The 24,742-nt window shown below is 37.3% G+C and overlaps 3 protein-coding genes, 1 long non-coding RNA gene and 1 other non-coding gene across 5 annotated transcripts; 3 read left to right on the plus strand and 2 right to left on the minus strand.

Moving 5' to 3' along the window:
• The first annotated feature begins 2,567 nt into the window (after nt 1-2,567).
• Nucleotides 2,568-4,065, plus strand: LOC103328010 (putative 2-oxoglutarate-dependent dioxygenase AOP1). The gene is made up of 3 exons (XM_008230397.2): nt 2,568-2,997; nt 3,263-3,584; nt 3,693-4,065. The coding sequence occupies exons 1-3, from the start codon at nt 2,624-2,626 to the stop codon at nt 3,960-3,962; spliced, it is 966 nt and encodes a 321-aa protein (XP_008228619.2). The 5' UTR covers nt 2,568-2,623; the 3' UTR covers nt 3,963-4,065.
• Nucleotides 4,066-4,184: 119 nt separating this feature from the next.
• On the minus strand, nt 4,185-4,257 carry TRNAD-GUC (transfer RNA aspartic acid (anticodon GUC)). Its single transcript has one exon. It is a non-coding gene; the product is annotated as a tRNA-Asp (tRNA).
• Nucleotides 4,258-5,147: 890 nt separating this feature from the next.
• Nucleotides 5,148-6,219, plus strand: LOC148917880 (uncharacterized). Its single transcript, XR_016126275.1, has 3 exons — nt 5,148-5,300; nt 5,386-5,553; nt 6,175-6,219. It is a non-coding gene; the product is annotated as an uncharacterized LOC148917880 (long non-coding RNA).
• Nucleotides 6,220-6,897: 678 nt separating this feature from the next.
• On the plus strand, nt 6,898-7,533 carry LOC148917881 (protein FAR1-RELATED SEQUENCE 5-like). The gene has a single exon (XM_089050431.1). The coding sequence runs from the start codon at nt 6,898-6,900 to the stop codon at nt 7,531-7,533; it is 636 nt and encodes a 211-aa protein (XP_088906557.1).
• Nucleotides 7,534-16,967: 9,434 nt separating this feature from the next.
• LOC148917882 (uncharacterized) lies at nt 16,968-17,757 on the minus strand. The gene is made up of 2 exons (XM_089050876.1): nt 17,469-17,757; nt 16,968-17,373 (listed from the first exon to the last, which is right to left on the minus strand). The coding sequence occupies exons 1-2, from the start codon at nt 17,723-17,725 to the stop codon at nt 17,229-17,231; spliced, it is 402 nt and encodes a 133-aa protein (XP_088907002.1). The 5' UTR covers nt 17,726-17,757; the 3' UTR covers nt 16,968-17,228.
• Nucleotides 17,758-24,742: the final 6,985 nt, after the last annotated feature.

Here is a 24,742-nt window from a genome sequence, read left to right on the forward strand (position 1 = left end):
GAATGAACACCGACTCACCCCTATCGGGCTTGATCCAAGTATCTAAATCTTGGGTGTAATTTTGCAGGGTCTAATTGTGGGCCTTATGGAAGATGATGCACGCCTTGAGTACATATCGGCCTAGAACTAGAAAAGATAGTAGAGCTAGTCCAAGGATACTTGGGCCCAGCTTAAGCAGCATAGTGGGCCTTTAATTTCTCAAATTACTTCCTTTGGATGGGCTTATGGCTCCAATAGGCCAGCCATGGCTGCTGCTTTCGTTTTCTTTTTTCCTTTTTTTTCCTTTTTTTTTTCTTCTTGAAATACAGCGATTACAAATTACAATAGGCAATCTGGGGGTTCAATTCTGGATACCAAGCAGAGGAGAGGAGGAGGGTCACAATCACTATGGTAACCCCGCATTGGCAGCCATGGCTGTTTTTACATAAACGTATATACGAATTTTTTTTCCTTGGATTTTAATATATATTTTTTTTAATACTGATACTATCTATAGAAGTGAGATTTATCATACACACACAACTTTATGATGTCGTGGAGATTCAAACTCAAACTTATAGTGCATGCCTTTTACACTAGGTTAGATCCCGTTGGCTAAAAAGTTAAACTTTAATAAAATGATTTGGAAATAATAATAAAAAAGTAACTTATTGTACGAATTTTAAATTATTGATTTTGCATTTGCCACAGGCATCATCTCTTCTGATAATTGCCTTCCCCAGCTGTTTCATGCACGCATGCTACTTTAGATTTTTTTCGTTGTAGACCTGCCGGTTTGCAGTGATGCTTGCTAGTTGAAACTTAGAAAAGCTCTTCAACTTCATATGCGTCATCCGTCATGTATGTATGGACCATCAATATTCTAGACATGGTCTTAATCAGAGAAGATTATATCTGAATTTGTTTCATTTTCAATTCCAATATATATTCTGTGACCAAAAAAATAATAATAATTAACACGCAAATAGACAAACAAATTGAAAATGAGGACCACAAATGAAATGTTTTGAAAATATTAAAAATATGTATATAATTAACATATGTATGTCCTTTTGCAAATATGAAAATTCAAACATTTTCGTGTTATGGTATGTGACGTTTCAAAATTGAGGACCACACTTTTCAATGACATTTTACCTAATCACGCTTTTGATTGTCTATAATATATATTATTATGAAAAAATCATGCAAACTGAAAATTATTAAAATATCTAATTCGAACCGACAAAATAGACGAACACATTGCTTCAAAAAAAAGACTATAATAGCAACCATTTAATTGAGTGGTCAAATGGTTTGGATCTAAGTTTTTTTTTTTTCAAAGATAGTCTTTGAGGAATATCTAAAAACTAGATTGTTCAATTACTGAAATTCAATGCAGTGGGGCTCTTAGGGTGTCTCTCAAATAAACTTATTTGAGCAATCCTTGATTGAAGCTATGTTATATATATATATATATATATATATATATATATATATCACTTTCTATTGAGGGACACCATTTAGGGTATCCTACAATTTTTTTTCCAATGATCCAAACATCTATTTTTTAGGTTTTCATTCATAGATCATCCTTACAAAAAATTAGACAAATCGGAAACCATTTCGATATCCAATTGAATCCTACAAAATCAATGAACACGGTGCTCCAAGAAAGTACTAAAATTTCAATAATTCAATTGAATTGTCAAATAATATCGGATTCAAGTGATTTTTTGTAGAGATGATATTTGAATGTGTATCTACAAAATAGACGGTTTGGATTAGTGAAATACAATCCGGAGTGGGTCCTATAAGGGGTTTTCCTCAAATAAGCTTATTTGAGATATCCCTCAATAGAAGCTCTATGTATATATAATGAAAAGAAAAAAAAAACTTCACTATCACCGATGTGTATTTTCCTTGTTAATGAAATATAAAGGGTGCGTGTATGCGCACCAGTTTCATCTAAGTTTTTCTTATATACCTAACACGTATATCATGTTTGTGTTGAAATTTCGAAAAATAAAAGTGGAGGCATATCATTGTGACTGTTTAGGTAGGCTTACTTGAATTTTTTTTCATATTTGTCACTTCTACTTATTTAGTTTCAAAAGTCAATTTCAACCTAAATTTAAACTATGAAAGACATGGGACTAGTCCACGTACAAAATTGGCTTCGAAAAACAAGTCATTATTCGGTGTGGTTGTTACACAATCATTCTTTCTTCACCCTTTTTTTTTTTTTTTTGGCCAAACATTTCTCCTCCAGTCATTTCTCCCATATATTCTTTAAAACGATAACTACAAATAAAAATGAAGAGGTTACCAAGCGGGCTCTTAGCCTCCACTTAGTTCTTTATTTTTTTAACAGCTGACAATGTCATTTTGTAACATTATCTTGTTTTAAATAGTGATGATTTTGCGGTGCCTCCTTCCAAATACTTCTTAAATATTCTTTGAACTCCCATCAAATATACCCTTATACTCTTTGTTTGTAAGCGTGACATATCACATCCCCTTACATTTCAATCGTCTAAATTGTATAAATAGGCAAATTAAGTCGAGACTTGAAAGCTCATCTAAAACTAAAGGCAACACAGCTTCCTTTTTTAGCCTCTATCAACCAAACCAGCATACCACAATGGGCTCAGAAACACCTCTCAAACTTCCCGTAATAGATTTTTCCAACCAAAGCCTAACTCCAGGCACCACAGAATGGAACGCAGTGAGAGCCCAAGTCCACAATGCACTCGAAGAGTATGGTTGCTTCGAGGCATTGTTTAACAAAGTCCCTTCACACATTCGAAAGTCCATATTTCCATCAATTGAAGAGCTTTTCGACCTCCCTTTGCAAACCAAATTGCAAAATGTTTCCAAGAAACCCTACCATGGATATGTTGGGCAGTACCCCATGGTGCCTCTCTACGAGAGCATGGGGGTTGATGGTGCCAACGTCTATGAACAAGTTCAAAGCTTGACAAACACCTTGTGGCCTCGAGGAAACCCAAGCTTTTGGTTCATAACATTAATTCTTTCTCCTATTTAACAATTTCATTATCGAATGTGTTCTGATTTTATCTTATTAGACAGTCTGACATGTTATGTTATTAGAATGTTAATTTGAATTATTGATTAAGTATATTTTATTATGTGATTCAGATTATCAGTCTAACAATACATATAGCATATCAAATGTCTAGTAAAAGAACGTTACCATTAATTTCATAATAAAATATTTGGAGCTAAATTTTTTATTTTTTATTTATTTTTTTTGTTGCAGCAAAGCTATACAATCCTTCTCGGAGCAAGTTTCAGAGTTGGATCAAATCATCAGGAGGATGATTCTGGAGAGCTTGGGGCTTGAGAAGTACTTGGAGGAACACCTAGAATCAACCAACTACCTTCTTCGAGTGATGAAATATAAGGGACCTCAAACCAACGAGACTAAGTTGGGGCTAAATGCTCACACAGACAAGAACATTGTCACCATTTTGTACCAAAACCAAGTTGATGGGTTAGAAGTACAAAACAAAGATGGCAAATGGATCAATGTCAAGCCTTCACCGGACTCTTTCATCGCAATGATCGGCGATTCCCTCTACGTAAGTTGCTTCACTTCCTCCCAATTCAATGTTCATGCACATTAATTCCTCTAGAAATTAGTAAGTTCGAAGAAAAATAATAATGTTCATATTGTGCTGGTTCTGTAGGCATGGACAAATGGGAGGCTGCATTCTCCATATCATAGGGTTATGATGAGTGGAAATGAGGCTAGGTACTCAACTGGATTGTTCTCTATCCCTAAAGAAGGCTACATAATAAAAGCCCCAGAGGAGGTTGTGGATGAAGAGCACCCTTTGCTTTTTAAGCCCTTTGATCATGTTCAATTTCTTGGGTTCTATTATTCAGAGGCTGGGCAGAGAGCTCACTCTGCTTTGAAGACTTATTGTGGTGTCCAAGACTTTGCCTTTTCTAATTAGCAAATTGCAATTTCAATCAGTCTCTTTCTTTGTGCAATATGTGTTCTCAAAAAAAAAATGTGGGAGTATGTAATAATGTATATCTATTGTATTATTTTATCTATGGTTGATCTATCTGTACTGTTGGCTTTTAGCACAATTTTGTTTTTCCACAATCTATATATTTAAAAATAATAAGAAACTATATTCTCAAAATAATAATAATAATAATAATAAAAAAGACGCCGTTGCCGGGGATCGAACCCGGGTCATCCAGCGTGACAGGCGGAAATACTTACCACTATACTACAACGACTTTGTTGGCAAGGGGTTTTACACGTGGTGATTTAGTATGCAGTAAGAAGCCTGCGACTTGTTTCGATATTCGTCCTAGCTCCGGTTAATTATTGGGAAGATATCTTTTGGACTAGTTAATCATAAGAATGGTCGCATCTTTTTCTTGAAAGTATGATCTACAAGATACTTGTAGAGCAATTTTGCTATGTTCTTATTCAATAAAAAACATCAAGCATAATACAAAGAAAACACCTACTAATACCATGAAAATTTATATTAAAAGTATTTCACAAAGATAACATGTCACTATCGTGTGTTATGAATGAACATTGAGCCGGCCAATAAGGCTCGCTCTAAGTGTAATTTTTCATATACGTTATATATATAATACAAATAATATTGGAGGATGAGAGAATTGAACCTAGGACCTCAGACGCAAGAAAAAATATTTTCTAACTACGTAAACTACAAGTCCCTTGCTTCATGTATGTTATCTCGTCTATGGACCACGATGCATGCCCTGAGTACATCTCGGGGCTAGACCTATATTCATGTCTAGTTTATGTTTGTGTTTCTGGGCTTCGGGCTCATCAAACAAGATTACTGACGATTCTACAGGCCTCACGGCTACACAGGATAGCTCTTTCAAGGATACTTGGGTACATCTAAAACCCCTCAAAAATAAAAACAGAATTGGATTGGAGTGGGCCTATAGTAATACTAGAGACTCCAATCCAAAATTTAGTGTGATAGTTGATGAGTGCTTCTATAGTGAGTGGAAAGTTATAAGGGGTTTTTTTGAGGGGTATGTAAGAGCCGTTGGATTTCATCCAACGGTGAGTTTTTATAAGAGGGTGCATGTAGAACCGGGTTGAAATCTGACCCGTTTGGAAACCCAACTTCGCTGAAGATTTTTCCCTCTCTGTGAAAAACTCAAGAACACAATCCTCTCTTTTTTAATGTAATGCAAATCCACAATTAGAAAGATCCAAAGCTCCCAAACTCTATAATCGCTCCATTGTCATCAGCTCCTTGGGAGGCCTGCGATCTATGGTATCCTCGGTATGATGATTAATGGCTTTTACCTAGCTATTGCCCTGTTTTGATTCTATGATTGAAGTGAAAACCCCTTCTCTTTTTCGTTCAGCAGAAGAGATTCCAGATGAAAGCAAAGTAGCATATCTCTTTTTCGTGCTGCTGCAGTTGTTCCTGGATTTTGGTAGAGATGGAGTCTCCACTACGAAAGAATCCTCTCTAATGTCCACCACATTCTTTGAAGCTGACTGAGTTCGGAACTCCCGATTGACTTTGAGAGGTAAGTTCACTCTTGCTGGATTGATTTTGTTGGGTTTGATTTGTTTTTTGTGAGGGTGAGAAATTTGTCATTTGTGGCATCAATAATGCGTCATTTGACTTTGAGAGGTAAGTTCACTCTTGCTGGATTGATTTTGCTGGGTTTGATTTGTTTTTGTGAGGGTGAGAAATTTGTCATTTGTGGCATCAATAATGCGTCATTTGCTCTGCTATCAATAATGCGTCATTTCCTTATGAATATTCAATATACTTAGTTGATTATTTTTGTTTGGAGGGGGATTGGAAATTTATGAAATGTAGGTAAAAGATCCTAAACTTAGGCTTAATGGCATTAGAAGTAAGCATTTGGAGAGGATATTGGGTGAAGTTCTGTAATTGCTGGTTTGAATTACATTTGAGTTCTTAGTTGAACATGTTGGTTCTAATGTTATTTTTTCCAGATTATTTCACAAGAGATGACGTAACTATTATTAAATTTTGCTTGTGTTTTGTGTAATCAGAATCCAACAAGCTAGGCTATGCGTGTATTGTGTCAATTTGGGCAATGTTTTGTGTAAGTGGAATGCATTGATAAGTTGTGATGCAGTAATGATTGATTAATGAATTAACATTTGCTATGCAGTAATATAGAAGTAGATCAATAATATACGTGGATAAAATGTCTGGGGCTCAGAGAGTGATGACTCTGTAACAGCTAATGGGAGGGTTTACATTCCTGAAGTAAGAAATGAGGAAACACCAAATAGCAGTTGGGATGAAGTTCGACTCGCTTGACCTCGTTTATAATTTCTATAATAGATATGCATTCTTGGCTGGCTTTGGTATTCGACTTCATTCCAGCTTTTGGGGGAAAAATAAGAAAGAGATTCTGAGAAAAGAATTTGTATGTTGCAAACAAGGTGTATACCGGAATGATGAAACTCGGGAGAGAAAAAGACAGCGGGGAATAAGTAGATGCAATTGCAAAGCTAAGATTGTGGTTGTGAAGACACATGGGAGCAAGAAGTATACCATCTCTCTTTTTGCAGAGGGACACAATCATAAGATGACACCCTCAGGAAGAATGCATTTACTTGAGATCACACCGTCGTATTTCAGATTCTACAAAAGTACTTACAAAACAGTTGGGTTCGGTTAATATTCCCATTAATCAGAAGGTAAGTATTTTCGAGGTGCAATCCGGAGGAATGGATAAAATCGGTTTTATCAAAAAGGATATGTACAATCTTGAATGTAGTGTGAATGGGAAGCTGAGGAACCACGATGTTGAACTAGTGACCGAGTATTTTATGGCTGAACAAAAAAAAATGAGGCTTTTTATTTCAAGATTGAGGGAGATGGCGATATGAGGTTTAGTCGATGTTTTTGGGCAGATGCAACTTCTAGACGCGTACACGGGTTTTATGGAGATGTTGTTGTATTCGATACCACATTCAACACGAATAGATACGACTTGACATTTGCACCAATGTTGGGAGTTAATAACCATGGTCAAACAATTGTCCTAGCATGCGCATTTTTGAGCAAGGAAACGACTGAGTCGTTTATTTGGATGTTTGAGGAGTTTAAGAAAGCCATGCTAGGTGGCGAACCTAAAACGATCATCACAGATCAAGATGCGGCAATGAGCAGAGTGATTTCAATAGCCTTCCCGACTACATTTCATCGACTTTGCATATGGCACATCACATCAAAGTTCTCTATTAAGTTACCACATTCTGCTTATAAGAAGTATTGGGGTGAATTCCAGAAAGCCATATGGGATACTGACAATAAGGATGAGTTTGATGCAAAATGGAATATTGTGGTTACAAAGGCTGGTTTGACTGACCATCCATGGCTAAGTTCAATGTTTGATTTAAGGGAATCTTGGGTTCCAGCCTACGATACGATACTTTTTGCACTGGAATGTCAAGCAGCCAAAGAGCTGAATGTTCTCATGGTTTCTTCAAGTAATACATATCAAGGAAAAATTCGTTGATGGATTTCATAATAAGATTTGAGAGGGCACTTTCTCATCAACGTCAAAAAGAGTTAGTTGCTTGATCACGTAGATGCATTTGAAGTGGCTCAATGTATTCTACCGATGCCAATGAACAAACAAATGGCTACCTTGTACACAATGACAATGTTTCAAAAGTTTGAGCAAGAACTAATACAAAGTACAACATGTTTCCTAGAGCTGAAAACAGAGGATGCTTCTAAAGTTGTCTTTAATGTGAGCGAAAGGAAAAATTGGGAAACAAGAGTGGCAGAAGTCGTATATGTCAAAGATTCTGACCACGCATCGTGTAGCTGCAAAAGATTTGAATTTGTTGGAATTATTTGCAAGCACATCCTAGCATTGTTCAGAAGGGACCAGATTGAATATATGCCCGATAAATACATTTTGAAGAGGTGGAAGAAAACTGCGAAATTTGGATTGGTGTCGATGCAAATGGCAACGAAATTAAAGACTCTGCAGATCCTGGTCTTTAAATAAAGCGGAGTACAATGTCCCGACTTGCTTCAGATGTGGTTGAGGATGCATTAATGTGTGAAGAAGGATGTGAGCTACTGTCAGAGACTCTAAAAAGTTTGCAGGTGAAGTTGAAGTTGTTGAAGGATGGACCAAGTAATAACGAAGTTAGAGGGTCCAGCTCTCAAACACAATATATGAAAGACCCTAAGAGAGTAAGGTGCAATGGAGGGTCGAAACGAGTAACGGGAGTAAAGGAAAAGGCAATGAAGCGAGGATTAGACACTTTATCGGAAGTGTGGACACATTGGTCATGATAGAAGACAATGTCCAAGAAATTTGAACACACCGTAAGATGTTAACACTATTTATAATAAGACCTAAAATTTGAATAGGTAAAGTTCTTATGTGCTTCGTTTGATGTTTATGCAGGACATCACCGTCGAACAATGACGAATCAACTCCAATAGATCTTAGTGACCCATTATTTGACGAATTTTACAGGATGCACGGACCAACTCAATGATTTAGGTTTCTATTATACGAAGCCCGGTTATTATGAAGACTAATGATCAAGTGAAGTTTTCTAGATGCTGTTTTTTTATTATTATTTTTTTGTTCATGTCCACCGATGAGCTCTGACTATGTCCATTGATAATTGAAATGAAAATTTGCTTGGTTTCATTCTTGCATGAAATTTGGACACATGTTAATTTTACGTCTTCTCCCTATTTAGAAATTTTCATAGACATTAGATAAAGCATAAAATTTTGATTTATGTGAAGAAGCAATGACTTTTACCTTGTAAAAAGGGTAGTTTATGATGAATTATGTTTGAATAGAGATTTATTGATTATATAATGACAGGCTAATGCAGCATTTCCAGCAGCCAACTATTGTTTCCATTACCAGATGTGATCTTCCAGTACGCATCATTTGTAGCAGCACCTACTTTTTCGAATGTTATGTTCTAGTGTTTTACTGGTGATTAAGATCTGAGCTGGACTGGTTATTAGGTGCACGATTTTGCAAACATTCGTAGCTGAAGGATACTTGAAGCACTTTGTTGGAACAGAAAGATTAGAAAGCAACGTGTAAAAAAGTACATTGCAGCTAATCACATTTTGAATGGTTGGGTAATATGAAAGGGTACACTAACATTTGAACTACTCATAATTCCACACACAAAAGAAAATTTGATTGCAAAGCATTTTATGTGCTCCCTCTTAGCAATACCACGATCTCCCCAATAAATCTGAACAACGGTAGCCACAATCACTAGGTCGTATTGGTCACTTCTTCTTAGCAGGTCTCGCATGCTTATGGTCACTCATGTCCCCAGTGATTTATACAAAATACATATTCAGCAATATTTGGAATTTTATTATATATACATAAACCATAAACCATTCACTACACAATGTATAGCACATGGCATTTTACTTATGACTCACGTGTCATGATAATGGGGCTTTACTGATTACCAACGTGCTGTGATATTGACTGCTTATTGAATAATATTTTCATAGTTGCAAAATATAATGTTAGACAGAAGGAACACATGATGACTTGCAAGACATAGTCCCAATAATTATATATGAAGCAAATGAAACTGATATTTGTATTATTTTATATTAGATAATGACATTAAGGGAATATAGTTCTAATTTGTGCAATACCACGATCACCCCCAACCAACAGAACAGCTGTAGCCGCAATCACTTAGTCGTATCGGTCGGCTTCTTCCGAGCAGCTTTGACGTGCTTATGCTCATTCATGTCACCACCATCGTCTAGTATCTCTCTCACAGCATCAGGGGACACATAGTCCCAATTATAACTTGTATGAGTAGTTGCCGCGAATGCTCGGAATTTTTCGAATCCTTCGTTGAATGCCAACTCCAGTTCACTGTGGTGCTCTTCGCATTGCATATGGTTCATCAAACAACCTTTAATTTCATCATTCATTACTGCATCCAACTCCTCAGCTTTCAGCTTCCTTTTATGACTCAGCTTCAAGTACTTGTTCTTTTGGGAGAACGCTTTGTTCACTCTAATGTTAAGATCAGCCAAAATGGCCTCGTCTTCAACACATTTCTCGTACCATGAATTGATCACTGGAATTATAATCCAGCTTGGTACTGACTGCATCTATTGCCTCTAATGGATCATCGGAGTCCCCCTCACTCCCAAATGATGTTGAAAATGGAAGGGGTCATGAGTACAACGTGGAAATGGAACCTGCGACTCCAATTTTTCATCTTCGATTGTGTTGTTGGCGCCTGAAGAGGTTGACATACTTGAATAATCCTATTTGTTTTGGAGGATGAGGATTGCAGATGCAATTTCGTTTGAGAAATGGAACATAGCTTTATAGACCAACATACCAAAGCTTGCGTGTAGTCAACATATCTACTTTATTTCAATTTAAAAAAAGAGGTGTCAGGTTTTGCTTTTCAAGCATGTCAACCTCACACTCTCCTTAGACCACTGTTAGTGGTTGAAAGAAACTCAATGGAAGTGACATCTAGTTAGTGAACCCAACCAAACTAAACAAACTAGTTAGGATTAAACTTAGATTGTATGAGACCTTTTTTCATTTATACATTGTCAACCAAATGTTTTTTTGGGGAACCCTTTTTTATTGGTATTACTATCACCCCCTTCATAAAAATTCTCCCTCCACAAAAAACTCACTCCTCCACCGAATCTGTCTCCATCTACTGACACTCTCTCCTCCACAGAAACTCTCTCCCCCCATTGAATGGATTTACTAACCAAGTTTGATGTGAGCGTAATAAACACCCCTCCAAACAAAGACCGCCTTGAAACACAAGTGAGTCACCAGACAAGCAATGTCACTTTCCTAGATTGTAATGACCATTTTGTTGGAAGTTTTGAGTCCGAAAGAGTTCTTGCTTTCTGGAAGGAGAGGCATCTTCAACTTGGTGATGAAATCCAAAGGGTCAAGGGTACGCTTGGAATTTGTTGAAGGCCAAATTGAAGATGACAAAAGGCAGGCTAATGATAGGGCGAAGTTGCAGCGCATGAAGCGTAGACACAAACGACTTGGAGTGTAGCTGTTCAAAAATACAAGAACTCATCTAATGCAAAGGAGTCAAAGAAGCGTGTGATGCAAGCTGGATTCGACTACTTCCGGTCCTATGCAAAACTCGTCCCCGGTTTGATTGGTCATCTATTACCGCTTCCGACGCTAACAAATATACTCAAGCAAGGGAAGTAACCATTTTGGTTATCGTGTTTGAGTAGAGGCAAATCAGAGGAACTGAAATTTTCGTTAAGCTCTGCTTCAAACCTATTTTGATGCTTACTACTATAGAATATTTCAACCTTCATATTTTCATGTCTTTAATTACGATAACACGATGCAAAGTGCGCATCTACTTCAGTCATATGTTGTGCCATGTCCATTTTTTTGTGATCACGTATCAGATTTGGACATGGTTGCATCATATGCAATGTTGCCTTTATGTATTATATGTTAGGGTAAGGTTTATGGAAAAGCATGTGTGACTGGTTTTGTGACAAAGTTATGGCATTATTTTGTACCAGTTATATATTATTTTTTGTACTGGTTCATCTCCTAATATTGCTTTATTTCTTTATATTATATGTTTATGCGATTGGACATGATAGAAAATATATTACTGATTCCCAATGCGGCGTCAGAAGGACAACTTATTGAATACCGCCGACGTGTTGAAAACTCTAGGTGCAGGTGCATATGGACAACTTATTGACTATCTCTGACGTCCTCAAAGCTCTAGGCGCATGCGCAGTTCCAATTATGGCTTCGAAGTAGTGGTGCATTTATTATATATGTACATTATTATAACCAAAACAGATAATTTTACATCCTTATATATGAAAGGAAACTAATTCTTGTATTAGTACAAATTATATAACGAATATTAAGGAAATATACTTGTTAAAGTGAACAACATATATAGTTAGGGTTAAGAGGAAAGTGAGTTATGTAAATCATTTTCGAATTTTTAATTGCGAAATGGATGATCTATGGGTTCCCCTCGTTTTATAACGTCACACGGAGGCCGGAGTATTTTTCGGGGCATTTTTAGGATTTTTCTACTATTTATTGCATTTTTTCAAAGATTTTTGCACTAAAAAAGCCAAAATAATTGCCAAATGGACACCTGGCGCGATATCACCCCTCACATTTCACCCCTTGACAAGTGTGCGTCACAACATACACATCCTTACCTTTTACCCTAAATTATTATTTTATGACTTTTTCTTAGAAAATTCATAACTAAATACACAAAAATCACAATAATGTTCCGAAAATTGCTACGACCTCATTGAGACTTCATCTTCCTCCTGAATTCCACTGTTTCATGGTTACGCTACATTAGTATTTTATTATTATTTATCCAAAATTATTTTTATTATTATTGTTATATTACTTGTTAGCTTGTACATTTGTTAATTATATTTACTCCAAATTTTTATTTTTATTTTTATTTTCCGTGTGAATAGACCATTTCAATCAGTTTCTCTCTTCTTCAATTTGTTAATGTTTTTCCTTTTTTAGGTTTAAGGGATGTTTTCAAACATAAAATGGAAATATACAAGCCATCCATTCTACAACATCAGGAAATAATTATTCAAAGTCTTTCACTGTTCAAGTTTTGCTTAAGAAACGTGTAACCCAATCATTTGGGATATGCTAAGTGGGAAAATGTCATTCCCAATAACCGGTGAAAAGACACATACTCACTTCATGCATGCGTTGCGTTTACTAAATATTAAGATTGCAGTTGTGCAAAATATCTGTGTCAGTAAAATGTCATTCTTAGCCGTCAATTATGTCGCATAATTCCACTATATAGCAAATATTATACATTTATATATAAAACGGGCTAGGACAGCACAAACACCATACAAAATAGATTAAAACATGAAATAGAAAACAACATTTGTAGAACATAGACACGCATAAAAACCGTAGAAACATACTCCAACTAATTATAAGGGTATGGATTCCCTGACACAACATAGACACGCATCACCTTGAACCAAAAACACTCTCACGGTGCCATTTGCATCGATTGCAACAAGTCCAGAAGGCAGGATTGATCTTTTCTTCACTAGGCCAGCCTGGAATAACAAAACACCAGTCGTTGTTGTTACAAGCGCTGCACTGATTGAACTTAATCTTCCCATAGTGAAACATATCTACGATATGTCTTCCAACAGAGAAAATTCCGCTTAATCGTCGTCTCAAAGCATCCCTGGTTCCTTTCATATCAATGTTGTTACGTTGATTCAAAGAACACAAGAATTCTAATGCTTCCTCTTTTGACTGACCAATTCCGGACATGCCAAGTAGTCCAACTATATATGACGCCCATATGGCTCTGCCGTGGCTGCAACGCATAACAATGCTTCCACATTACCTGCCGAAAAACATGTCTAACGCTTCTCTAAATATCGCTCGGGTTCGGCAAGCCCTGCATTGGTCCACGAAATGCCGGACTTGCGTTGCGGCATAGTACCAGTTAGGATGATCTTGGTACTTTTCCATTGAAATTGTGTTCCACACTTGTGGAGTGTTTGCCAACGTATTGAACAATGGGCACACACATGCCATACGAAAGAGATCTTCCGAGGAGTTGGTTGCCACGTATAACATCACTTTAAACCAAGCTAATTCCGGGATGAAGGCTTGAGGCACATCCAGATGGAGATGCTTCCTTCTCTTTCCTCCGACTGTAGTGTAATGTTTGGAATTCATTGAAATATTTTTGGAATGGAACGATTTGAGGACTGCAAGAGGGGAGAAATGAGAATATACGGGGTTTTGGGTTTGTTTTAGCCTCTGGTTGCACTGTTCTGAAAAGGTGTTTCCTTGGGGTTTTACCAAGTTGACCTTTTAAAGAAACTGAACTCAACACCCAAAACATAAGACAGAAGGGAAAACGTCACAAAATGCAAAGGAGTCAGACCGTCCAAAATTCAATTAATAACCTATTTCCATAGCCATTGTTAGGCTTTTCCCGCCATTAAATTCATTGATACAAATGTGATGGATTACTGACTAGTGTGAAGGTCCCATCAGATACTTTTTCATTTTCCCACACCACACTACCCCTATTAAATGACGGATTCTTATCCAACTAGTTGCCTTAATGAAATATAAAGAAAATAATATATTTAAAGCGTGTCCCCTCAATTGTAAGATTAATTGGTAGTGAAATAGTATATCGCTTATCGGAGTAAAATGTGTCACAATTACGGTACAGTGTCGATCGTGACCAACCCACCCACACACAGAAAAGAAGGATATAATTCGATTTGGGCAGAGATGAGAAAGCTGAGTGAGAAGTTTAGGGTTATGACTTATGAGTGAAGGGGTATAACTGAGAAGGTATGAGTCCGAAGAGGTTTTAGTGAGAAGATCTGAGTGAGAAGAGGTACAAGTGATAAGATTCAACATGTCTTCTTCGTCTTCATCTCCCGCTCAAACAAAGAGGTGTCAGTATTGTGGAGCTGCAATGGTGCTTCGGGTTTCAAAATCAGATAAAAATCGAGGGAAGCCATTTTGGAAGTGTCTAACCTCCTATGTAAGTTCTCATTTCCAGAATATGTATGTGGGTGAAAAAAAAATCCTAGGTCTAACTCTGACAGAATTATTTTGCATATATGATGCCTGCAATTAGGGAGCCACCAGTTGCAATGGATTCGAATGGGTTGATGTAACCTCCAAGCAAATCGAAGGCGACACGTATGATGCTACAGTGCTTAATATGCTGAAGTCCATTAAGGACTTGGTATTAGTTTTATTAGTTGTATCAATTGTCATATTATTTGTTCTTTTAATGACCAATTAAGTGCACGGTTTCAAGGATTGTAAAGTTCTCCTCAAAAACACATGTTGCACGCACCACCAATGACTTTTCAAACCCAATTTGTAATTTTTGTTATTGAAATAGGTGGATTAGCATTGAGTTTAAATTATTGTTTGAAACAAAAGCATTTACTTGTCAGAAACCCAGTAAAAACTTTCCTAGACTTACTTTGTTAGAATTCGCCGTTAGTATATGTATTTTCAGATTAGGAAGAGAAGTATTTTCTGGAGAATTTAGCTAGAGAGCTTGGAGAGAAAATGAGGAAGGCAGTGTTCTATTGAATTCTTACAATCTGCCACGCTTACATAGTGTGTCTGACAGAGAGAGAAATGTGATTCTCTTCTAACAGAATTACATACTGTCACCCTATTAGGTGCTTACACGTGTCATACCAAATCTAAGCTAGAGAATCCACCTAGACTATGATCTAATGGTTCTCATTACATCATTTAAACTAGACGAGAACAGAAAATAGAAAATTACTTCTCGCTCTAAGAAATCGTAATGCAACAAATCAAATCGAGAAATCACGACGAAACAAATCGTCGTGAGCTGAGAAATCAAAGTAATGTAACAAATCAGCGAATCGAGAAATCTGAGCGATTATATTTCAACATACTTTACAAAAATAAAGTCATCGAAGACGATAAAATGACAATACAGAATACGATGCAATAATAAGACAATACCTTTTTTAAGATTGCATAATTATTCAAAGATGTATATAGATTGTTTATTGATTGTTTACTGCATGTAAATCGCATGATATTGATGCTTATTGAAGGTTCATTAACTGCATGTATTTCGCATGTTATTACTCCGATATTGAGTGTTTATTGAAGGTTTATTGATTGTTTACATGTTTCTTGAAGGTTTCATGATTGTTAACTGCATGTATTTCACATGTTATTGAACCGATATTGAAGGTTTATTGAAAGTTGATTGAGTGTTTACTGCATGTATATCGCATGTTATTGCTCCAATATTGCATGTTTATTGGGGGCAAAAGTAGGACTCCAGTTAGATTTAAGGGGGGAAACGGTCCTTATTCTTTGTTTTCGTAGGAAGAACAACTTAAGTAGAATTTCCTATTCAATACGACTTCCTTATGGTTGATGTAATTGGGGACTGATGTATATTGCATGTCTATTGCGTGTATATTTCATATCTATTAAGTATATTGCTTGTCTGTTGCTGTATTGTTATTTATTTCCGTAAGCAATACAAATCAATACAGACGCAAATAAATGTAAAGATATGCACGCAATAGACAAGCAATATAGACCCAACAGACATGCAATATAGACGCACCAATATACATTACTGTTATGTTACTCAGCTGCCCAAAACCAATAAAATAAAGAAAATCAACCAATTTATTAACCGATTATAAAGGAGAGAGGGATTCAAACCCGAGGGGCAGTGCGGAACCAATAGGGAGTTTTTAGAGCATTGCACCTGGGGACATTTTTTCATGTGTTTCTATAAGGAGGGCATGGTTGAATAAAATATTGGAGGCGAGGCCATAGCAGCCTATTCCCCTTACAGAATTACCTTATTAAGATGCAACCCATTGCGATTAAGTCAAGGCATGTTGAACGGCTTAAAGATTGGGATCTGATATTTAGAATGGTGGCTTGGATAAATGATGACATATCACTTTGCAATGATGTAATACACTTAAAAAGCCATCAGTCCCTATGTGAATATGCATTCTTCAAATCCAAATTCACATATGCAGTCTTCAAATCCCAATTCAATGCAGTTTGGTTGAGGTTAGGTAAATGTCGTCAAGGAGTTAGGCCAATATTACACCGATGTTTGTTTCATTACATCAAAAAAAACTTTACACTCCATATGCACATTCTATGTATGGGAATGGCATGTGTCTAACTTCAAAAACGATCCGCTTATCCATTTAGATTGCCCACGTGCAATAGATTTACAGATCCAGTTACTTTTCTCCTCTCCAACCCTCAGCATCTCCATTTCAGAGTCTTCATTTTTCTATGCTCTGCAACCAGCTCCATATACATTTCAAGACAATATGAGAATAAACATAGCGTAATATCACACTAATCAAAATGAAAGCATGCATCCGCTATAATATTTGCCACTATTTTGGTTCTAATTGTTATTGTCCAGTAACTTAAATCTAAATTTCTGTACACAAATACACTAAGATTGAGAAAGACGAAGAAGAATTCAGGAGCAGAGGTGGAATTCGAAAAGGACCCATGGGTCTCTATTGTGTATTTACATGACTTTGAAATTTGACATTCCCAAAACCTATTTCATCATCATGTGCCTAAACCAAGTTCAACCGATATCATGGCATGTAAGCATCTCCCCGTGCAATTTCTGCAGCCAACTTCAACCGAAAAAATGGCATGTTCTGCGAGGTGCAAGTAGCTAAGGAAATCTCAGCACTCAACAGCTCAATGTACTTCAACACGAACATACCACAATCGCCTCTGAAGCAAAACAAGAACTCGATCAATTCAACTAATGACATTCTAACATAATTGACAAATTAAAGTAATAAAATTAAATAAAAAGTTGTGCTCACTGATTAGCCTGTTGTGGAACATCCACACGATGTATTGGCCATGGACACCACCAATCTCGGGTGCACTCGTTCGCGTAAACACCTTCTTCATAAAAGTCGAGGGTGTGCAGAAGATTTGGAATCGTAATTGACAGGGGGCCGAGTTCTTCCTTTAAGCTCTGATCTGGAATGAGTGAAACCATTGAATCGTAGACTTTGATTTCACACTGAATCAGATCAATCTCTAGAGCCACCCAATGCTTATATTTTTGCAACATACAAGGTACATACACCTTATACGTGTTCTGCCATTCCAACTCCACAAGCCGGAACCTTGCCATTTACAACGTTCACTAAACTGGTTCTAATTTTCCACCCAACTTGCTCTTTTTTCCTTTTATTATCCGCAAAGCAAGTATGGATGTGATTCTGTGAAATAGAAAACAATCAATGGTTAAACAACTCCACAAAGCAAGTATGGATAATTTGTAATTATTAACTGCACTTGGTCAAGGCCTATGCCATACTGATGTAGCACAGCCCTGGGTGTGTTAGTTTAAACACTTAGAGCAATAAGACATAACAGATAAGAAAAGCTGAAGGGAAGAAAAGGTAGAAGGCAGGCAGAAATCAGAGAGTTTAAAGGAATGTTTAATCAATATTCAAATCTGAATTGTAAAGAACTACATAGGGGTATTTATAGCAAACTAAAACCTAGAGAGAATAGAATTAAAATCCCCAGGTAAAACAGAAATCCTATTCCTAATAAAATAGGAAACTTATAAATCCTAATAGGATTTGGAAAACTAACTTAGAAATCCTACTAGGATTTGGAAAACTAAAGAATATAGGAAACTAACAAATCAATTAGGAAACTAAACAATTTAGGTCCTATGCATCCTGCATTACATACCATAAAAATACATCGGTCGTTGTCCAATCCGATATTTCTACTTCCTCCAATTGTTGTCGCTTCCGGATGAGATACAAGCCCAAATCAATGTGCTGCACATGTTTTCCTTGTCAATCTCATAATCTATGCACATTCAAACAAATGCATAATCAATTAAACTTACATCTCCTTTCACCAGTCGGCTTTGACGAGGAAGCGAAGAATTCAATCTCGCCTTCCACGTTGCCAAATTGCATCACCAAACTATGAATATAAAAAAGTTTTAGAACACAACAATTAAAAAATATATACACTCATGCCTTCTATCTCAAAAAACAAAGGACTTACTTTGGGTTATGGCGCCATTCCGAACAAAGTTTCAGCAATTTCACCATATCATCATGCGGAATCGCCTTCATTGGGTCTAACGTCCGAAGTCCGGTTGTCTTTGGCAAATTTTTTTACCACTTCACTAGCTTCAACGATCTTCCACATAGGAATAATCCTCTTCCTCTTCCGTAATTGGACCCCTCGTTCCACACCTTCACCTTCATCATTCAACCAAACGTTCAACTGAGATAACACAGCTGTAGGTTGATCCAAATCCATTTCCCCGACAGTAACCTCAACCTTTGTCCCCTCTGTGCTCTCGCCAATGTCATCGCCAACCAACATAACTTCATCATCCTCTTCCTCACATTGGTTTCTTTGCACTTCCTTTTCCTCACTTCTCTGTCTTTTCACTTCCTTGCCCTTCCTTTTTTTTGATCCTCTCCCTCACCGCTTTGCAGTTCTTCCTCTCCTCAATGCTCTTTCTTTGCGCTTCCTCTCCTTTGCTGCTTTTTATTTTCACTTGCTCTCCCTCACTTCTTTTCCTTTGAGCTTCTCTACCTCCCTTGGTTTTCTTTGCACTTCACCTCCTTCAATCCCCTTCTCTTCCTTTTCCTCTCCCTCATTTCTCTTACTTGGCACTTCACCCCCTTCAATCCCCTCCTCTTCCTTTTCCTCTCCCTCATTTGTCTTACTTGCCCCTTCACCCCTTTCAATCCCCTCCTCTTCCTTGTCCTCTCCCTCATTTCTGTTATTTGGCCCTTCACCCCCTTCAATGTCCTCCTCTTCATTTTCCACTCCTTCATTTCTATTACTTGGCCCTTCATCCCATTGCATGCCATCCACCTCATATCCCTTAAATAGATGTGACACGACACAACGATTCGTCCTCTCTTTCAGTAAAGCTATGTCCCTTCTCATTTCCTGCTCAAAATGAGGACCTAAACAGTGGCCCAAAATTTTTTCCATCCGTATGGCCTTTAACTCAAGGACATCCTTTTCCCGCTTTACTTGAAACAACTCGGACCTCAACAAGCTTACCGCCTTGTTCAACTCATCAAGGTCAGCACATGAAGAAGGAATTGACTCTGCCGAGACAATGCAGGCGACCACTGTGGCCAACTCCAATATGGTTGTCTCATTTCTCTTCACTTGGACATAGCGCCCAAGAATCGAACTGATTTGTTTTGAAAATGCAGACAAGAGTCATATGCAATCATTCTACTTCATAATTTCATTGAATCTTATAAATAGTTCCAAGGGCTGCAAACCAAACCTCTTTGCTCTGGAAAAATAATTGTTCAACTTTCTCATCTCGGGAACAGACGTAGTAGTTCTCCATCGCAAAATACGCGGGAGAGCTGTCGGATCAACAACCTTGCAGTAATTCAGGTCCACCATTCTAGGAATTAATTCATATACCCAAATCTACACAATTCACAGGACACAAGTTATTATTTAAGTTTTAAAGTCAACAAAACATAACGACATGAACATTATTACCATGTACCTGGAAAGCATACGTGAAACCTTTAAAACTCCAGCCACCCCTTTGCACTTCACCATAGTTATCCTTCTTGCCCTTCTCATTTCTCCGGCTTGTTCCGGTTACCTTACATTTCCCCTTCCCTCTTCCCTCTTCATTTTCAAAGCTTTTCACATACTTTGTTGGTGCAGAAAACAGACTGTCTTGGGTTTTGTCAAACGACACCGAACCCCATGGAAACCTGTTGAACGCATCCAAGTCCTCTACAAGGGTCAGGTAATTTAGATTGATGTTCAAATGTTTGTCCCTTCCCAAAACCACTAACTCAGCAAAGTAAACAAGAGCTAGCTTGTAGACGCCATCTTCCTCTGTGCACCTCACAAATGCTTCTTCTAAAGCATTACATGTAATTCCTTCGTCTATAAAATATCTTTTCAAGTCTAATTTCATCACTTTCTCCACTGGAAACTTCAGAACTTCCCCAAAACGGCCCGAGATCAAACAGAAATCTGTAGTGAATCGAGCAACGTCGCACCCTATTAAGAAACTTAGTCCATCTAAGTTTTCACACTGCCTCGCTACTCACGCAACACAACCCCATGCACAATCTGCCCGCTAAACCAATCTTATCTATATTCAAGATGGCCAAAGCATGATGTCTTGAATTGTTCTAATTGTTCGGCACTCAACTTCGCCGAATTACAGCTAGGGCTGAATTTGCATGTGAGCAGATTGTTCACCCGTGAGGAATATGCCTCGACTCTGCCATACCAGCTCAACGTTGATCCCATTTCAAATACAAGATGAAATAACGTGAACACATATACTACCACGTATTTGCACAATCACATTGGTATTTACACAACTAGTCAACCAGCACATTACAAATTTTACAAAGTACATGCGCATAGGATTATCGATCACAGGCTTTAACATCATCAAAGCAATATGACATATTTTGTGCAAATACCTGTTAATGCAATGATTCTGTGAATTACAAGCACTAGCATGTGTTTTATTTATGGATCCAAACTCCAATCAATGGTTGATGCATGAGTGAGTGTGAGTGCAATCTAGGCAAGTTCTGCACTTCACACACATGACAATTATTGTCATTTCATACACAACACAAAATAAATAAATAAATAAATGAGAAAGATGGTGGAAGGAAGCAAAGCAAAGCATCCGCTCTGCTATCTGCTCGCTAAGCCATTGCCACATCCTTCTTTCTTTCTAGCTTTTTCTTCAGTCAGCCATAATCGTCATAGATCAACCTTTTTTCAAATGCTTTGCACTTTTATTCATGAGTTTATTATTATCTGTTCTCATTTTTAACAGGCAAATTTAGTAACAACGGAAATAATATTTATTTCAAAAATTATATATATTCTAGCTCCAGAGAGATAATCTGCACTCTGCACTGCTTCAAATGTGGAAGGTTTTGAGGGCCTCCTCCAATTCAACACCATTACCTTATTCATATCATTATTGACATGTTATTGACATGTTATTGACTTTATATTCATTCGTTTTTTAACATATACCCAAGCAAAAATTAACATGCAAGTGAAGCACAAAGAAGAGATGCCAAATCTAACAACATTCATGGTACAAATTGGGGAAAACGGTTACTCTAACCCTAAACTCAAATTCCATAAATTACTCACCAAATGCTGGTTATTGAACAATCGCAAGGTGTCTGTGTTGGGTCTTTGTGCGGCTTTGCTCCACAAATGGAACCTATCACTTCCAACGAATACGGCTTCTCTCCTTCCCCTTCCACTGCTTCGTCTTTTTACTGTTTCAGAATCCACGCCTTTGCTCATTCCACTCAAAATAAATACTTTTTCACGGTTTAGATAGTGGAGTTGCGTTCAACCGTCGTTGCGCGTTGCCTTCAACCGTCGTTCGCTGCCTTCAACCGTCGCTGCTCGCTGCCTTCAACCGTTTCTCAGAGCTTAGCGGTTTCTCTCAGCTATGAGTTTGAGATCAATGGGTTTTTTCTGTTCAAACTTCAAACTTGCCTCTCTTTTTTTTTTGTTGGGACCAACTTCATTGCTGGATATTAAATTCGGGTTTGGGTTCCTCACCTACCCGATTGCACAACTTTATCCCAATTCTCCCCAGCCCTTGGATTGATCCAATGACTATAAAGTGAACCCCTTATAACTTACCCCTTATAACTTACCCCTCATTATAGTCTGGCCGATAGTTGATGCCTCTTGTTGAACAAAGAAATTTCACCCAAAAAAACAACCATGGGTTTGGATAAGCTCCACAACGTTGGGTGGGCCTGGTCCTCACACTATACTTGTTTTCAAAACAAGTTTCAAACACCCAGGAAGTCAAATTGTTCCTAATTTTATGCCTAAAGAAAATCATTCAATAAATAAGGGAAAAGGATAATCTGATAAAGGGGAGGAGGAATCCAATTTGAATGTGAATTATTCCATCTCGAATCTCTCTCGCAAGGACTATAAAAAGGAGGAGACAACTAGGAGGCGGAGGAGGAAAAAAACCGAAAGCCACAAAGGTAGAGAAGGATAATCGTGAGGCTGCAGAGGAAAAATAAGGCTCAACACTTCTACTCCTTGCGAAGACAGAAGCAGTCAGATACATATGTTGCATCTTTTGGGGCGGCTCCTCTCTTGAAGTCTCCCATGATTGGGTATAAAACCCACAAATCAAATTTTGGGGCGGCATCCCTTGAATCAAAATTTCTTGAATGCTCAATCCATCATTGGGTAACAAACCCTGAAATCAAAGCATTGGGTTTTGCACCTCATAAACAAAGCTTGGGTATTTCACCCTGAAAACAAATATGGGTTTTCACCCTGAAAACAAGTTTGGGAATTGCACCCTAGAAATAAAGCCTGGGTGTTTCACCCTCAATCAAGGCTTTGGGTTTTACACCCTTAAAAATCATGGTGACGGATCCATTTTGGGTACAAAACTCACAAACAAAACCACTGGGGGTTTAATCTCACAACAAATAAAAATGGGTTATACCTATGCCTTTGGAGAATCCGATCAACTCTCTCCTTCTCTGTTAAAAAAAACAAACAAAAAACAAAAGCCCACTAATTTCTTTGAGTGTGCTGCTAGTAACGAAAAAAAAAAAATCAGTTGTTTGCACATAGACAGAACCAAAACAAAAGGCGAAGTCAACAAACAAAAAGTTTGGAGGAGAGGCCATGCACAGTCCACGTCTTGCTTGAAGTCCTCATCTTGAGCTTGTCTGTATGCCAACATAACAAAAAACTGGGCAGCAGAGAAGAGAAAGAAAAAAGGTCAGACAAAATAAAAGAGAGTAATGGGAAAAAAGAAAAAGAAGCCAGCGGATTGAACAATGACAATAAGAAAAATGTACAAAACCATCTAATTTTTCTCATAGGTCATCTACCTATGCAAATTTCAATGAGATTGAGTTTAAATCTCTCAAACACAAATCTCAATTAGTGGGTCACACTTATCCATTAATTTCCAGTTTTTCTCAGGGGTCATTTACGTATGAAAATTTCAACATCTCCAAATTGTCTCAAAGACACAAATTCTTAATTAGTGGGCCACACTTACCCACTAATTTCCAAATCAATTTGGAACTACGTCAGTTTGATCTCATCAATGGTACGTAGGCAGTCTAGCATCCCATTATATGGAACCGCAACCAAATTTGAATCTCTGGTTTATTCTAACCAAATTCGCCCAAACACTTTTCCAAATGCAAATGTCAATTGTAGAAAATTAGTTGGTTCATCAAAATTGCCCATTATTTTTCATGGACATTGACATTAAGAAAAATGGTACAAAACCATCTAATTTTTCACATGGGTCATCTACCCATGTAAATTTCAATGAGATGAAATTTAAATCTTTCAAACACAAATTCTCAATTAGTGGGCCACACTTACCCATTAATTTACAATTTTTCTCATGGGTTATTTACCTATGAAAATTTCAACATCTCCAAATTGTCTCAAAGACACAAATTCTTAATTAGTGGACCACACTTACCTAATAATTTCCAAATCAATTTGGAACTACGTCGGTTTGATCTCATCAATGGTACGTAGGCAGTCTAATATCCCATTAGACACAACTGCAACCAAATTTGAATCCCTGGTTTATTCTAACCAAATTCGCCCAAACACTTTTCCAAATGCAAATGTCAATTGTAGAAAATTAGGGGGACCATCAAAATTGCTCACAATTTTTCATGGACATTGACATTAAGAAAAATTGTACAAAACCATCCAATTTTTCACATGGGTCAGACACAACTGCAACCAAATTTGAATCCCTAGTTTATTCTAACCAAATTCGCCCAAACACTTTTCCAAATGCAAATGTCAATTGTAGAAAATTAGTGGGATCATTAAAATTGCTCACTATTTTTCATGGACATTGACATTAAGAAAAATAGTACAAAATCATCCAATTTTTCACATGGGTCATCTACCCATGCAAATTTCAATGAGATGAAATTAAAATATCTCAAACACAAATTCTCAATTAGTGGGCCACACTTACCTATTAATTTCCAAATTTTCTCATGGGCCATCTACCTATGAAAATTTCAACATCTCC

The sequence above is a fragment of the Prunus mume genome, linkage group LG4 (assembly GCF_029339155.1).
Source record: "Prunus mume cultivar Tortuosa linkage group LG4, ASM2933915v1, whole genome shotgun sequence".
In the NCBI taxonomy this organism is placed as follows: domain Eukaryota; kingdom Viridiplantae; phylum Streptophyta; class Magnoliopsida; order Rosales; family Rosaceae; genus Prunus; species Prunus mume.

What these genes read in the sequence shown, in the direction of transcription:
- LOC148917881 (XM_089050431.1), top strand. Translation starts at nt 6,898, where the DNA reads ATGAGGTTTAGTCGATGTTTTTGGGCAGATGCAACTTCTAGACGCGTA.
- LOC148917882 (XM_089050876.1), bottom strand. Translation starts at nt 17,725, where the DNA reads ATGTTGCAAAAATATAAGCATTGGGTGGCTCTAGAGATTGATCTGATT. An exon ending in GTTCCACAACAGGCTAATCA is followed by an intron (nt 17,374 to 17,468) that starts GTGAGCACAACT and finishes GTTTTGCTTCAG; the next exon opens with AGGCGATTGTGGTATGTTCG.
- LOC103328010 (XM_008230397.2), top strand. Translation starts at nt 2,624, where the DNA reads ATGGGCTCAGAAACACCTCTCAAACTTCCCGTAATAGATTTTTCCAAC. An exon ending in CGAGGAAACCCAAGCTTTTG is followed by an intron (nt 2,998 to 3,262) that starts GTTCATAACATT and finishes TTTTTGTTGCAG; the next exon opens with CAAAGCTATACAATCCTTCT. An exon ending in TGATCGGCGATTCCCTCTAC is followed by an intron (nt 3,585 to 3,692) that starts GTAAGTTGCTTC and finishes CTGGTTCTGTAG; the next exon opens with GCATGGACAAATGGGAGGCT.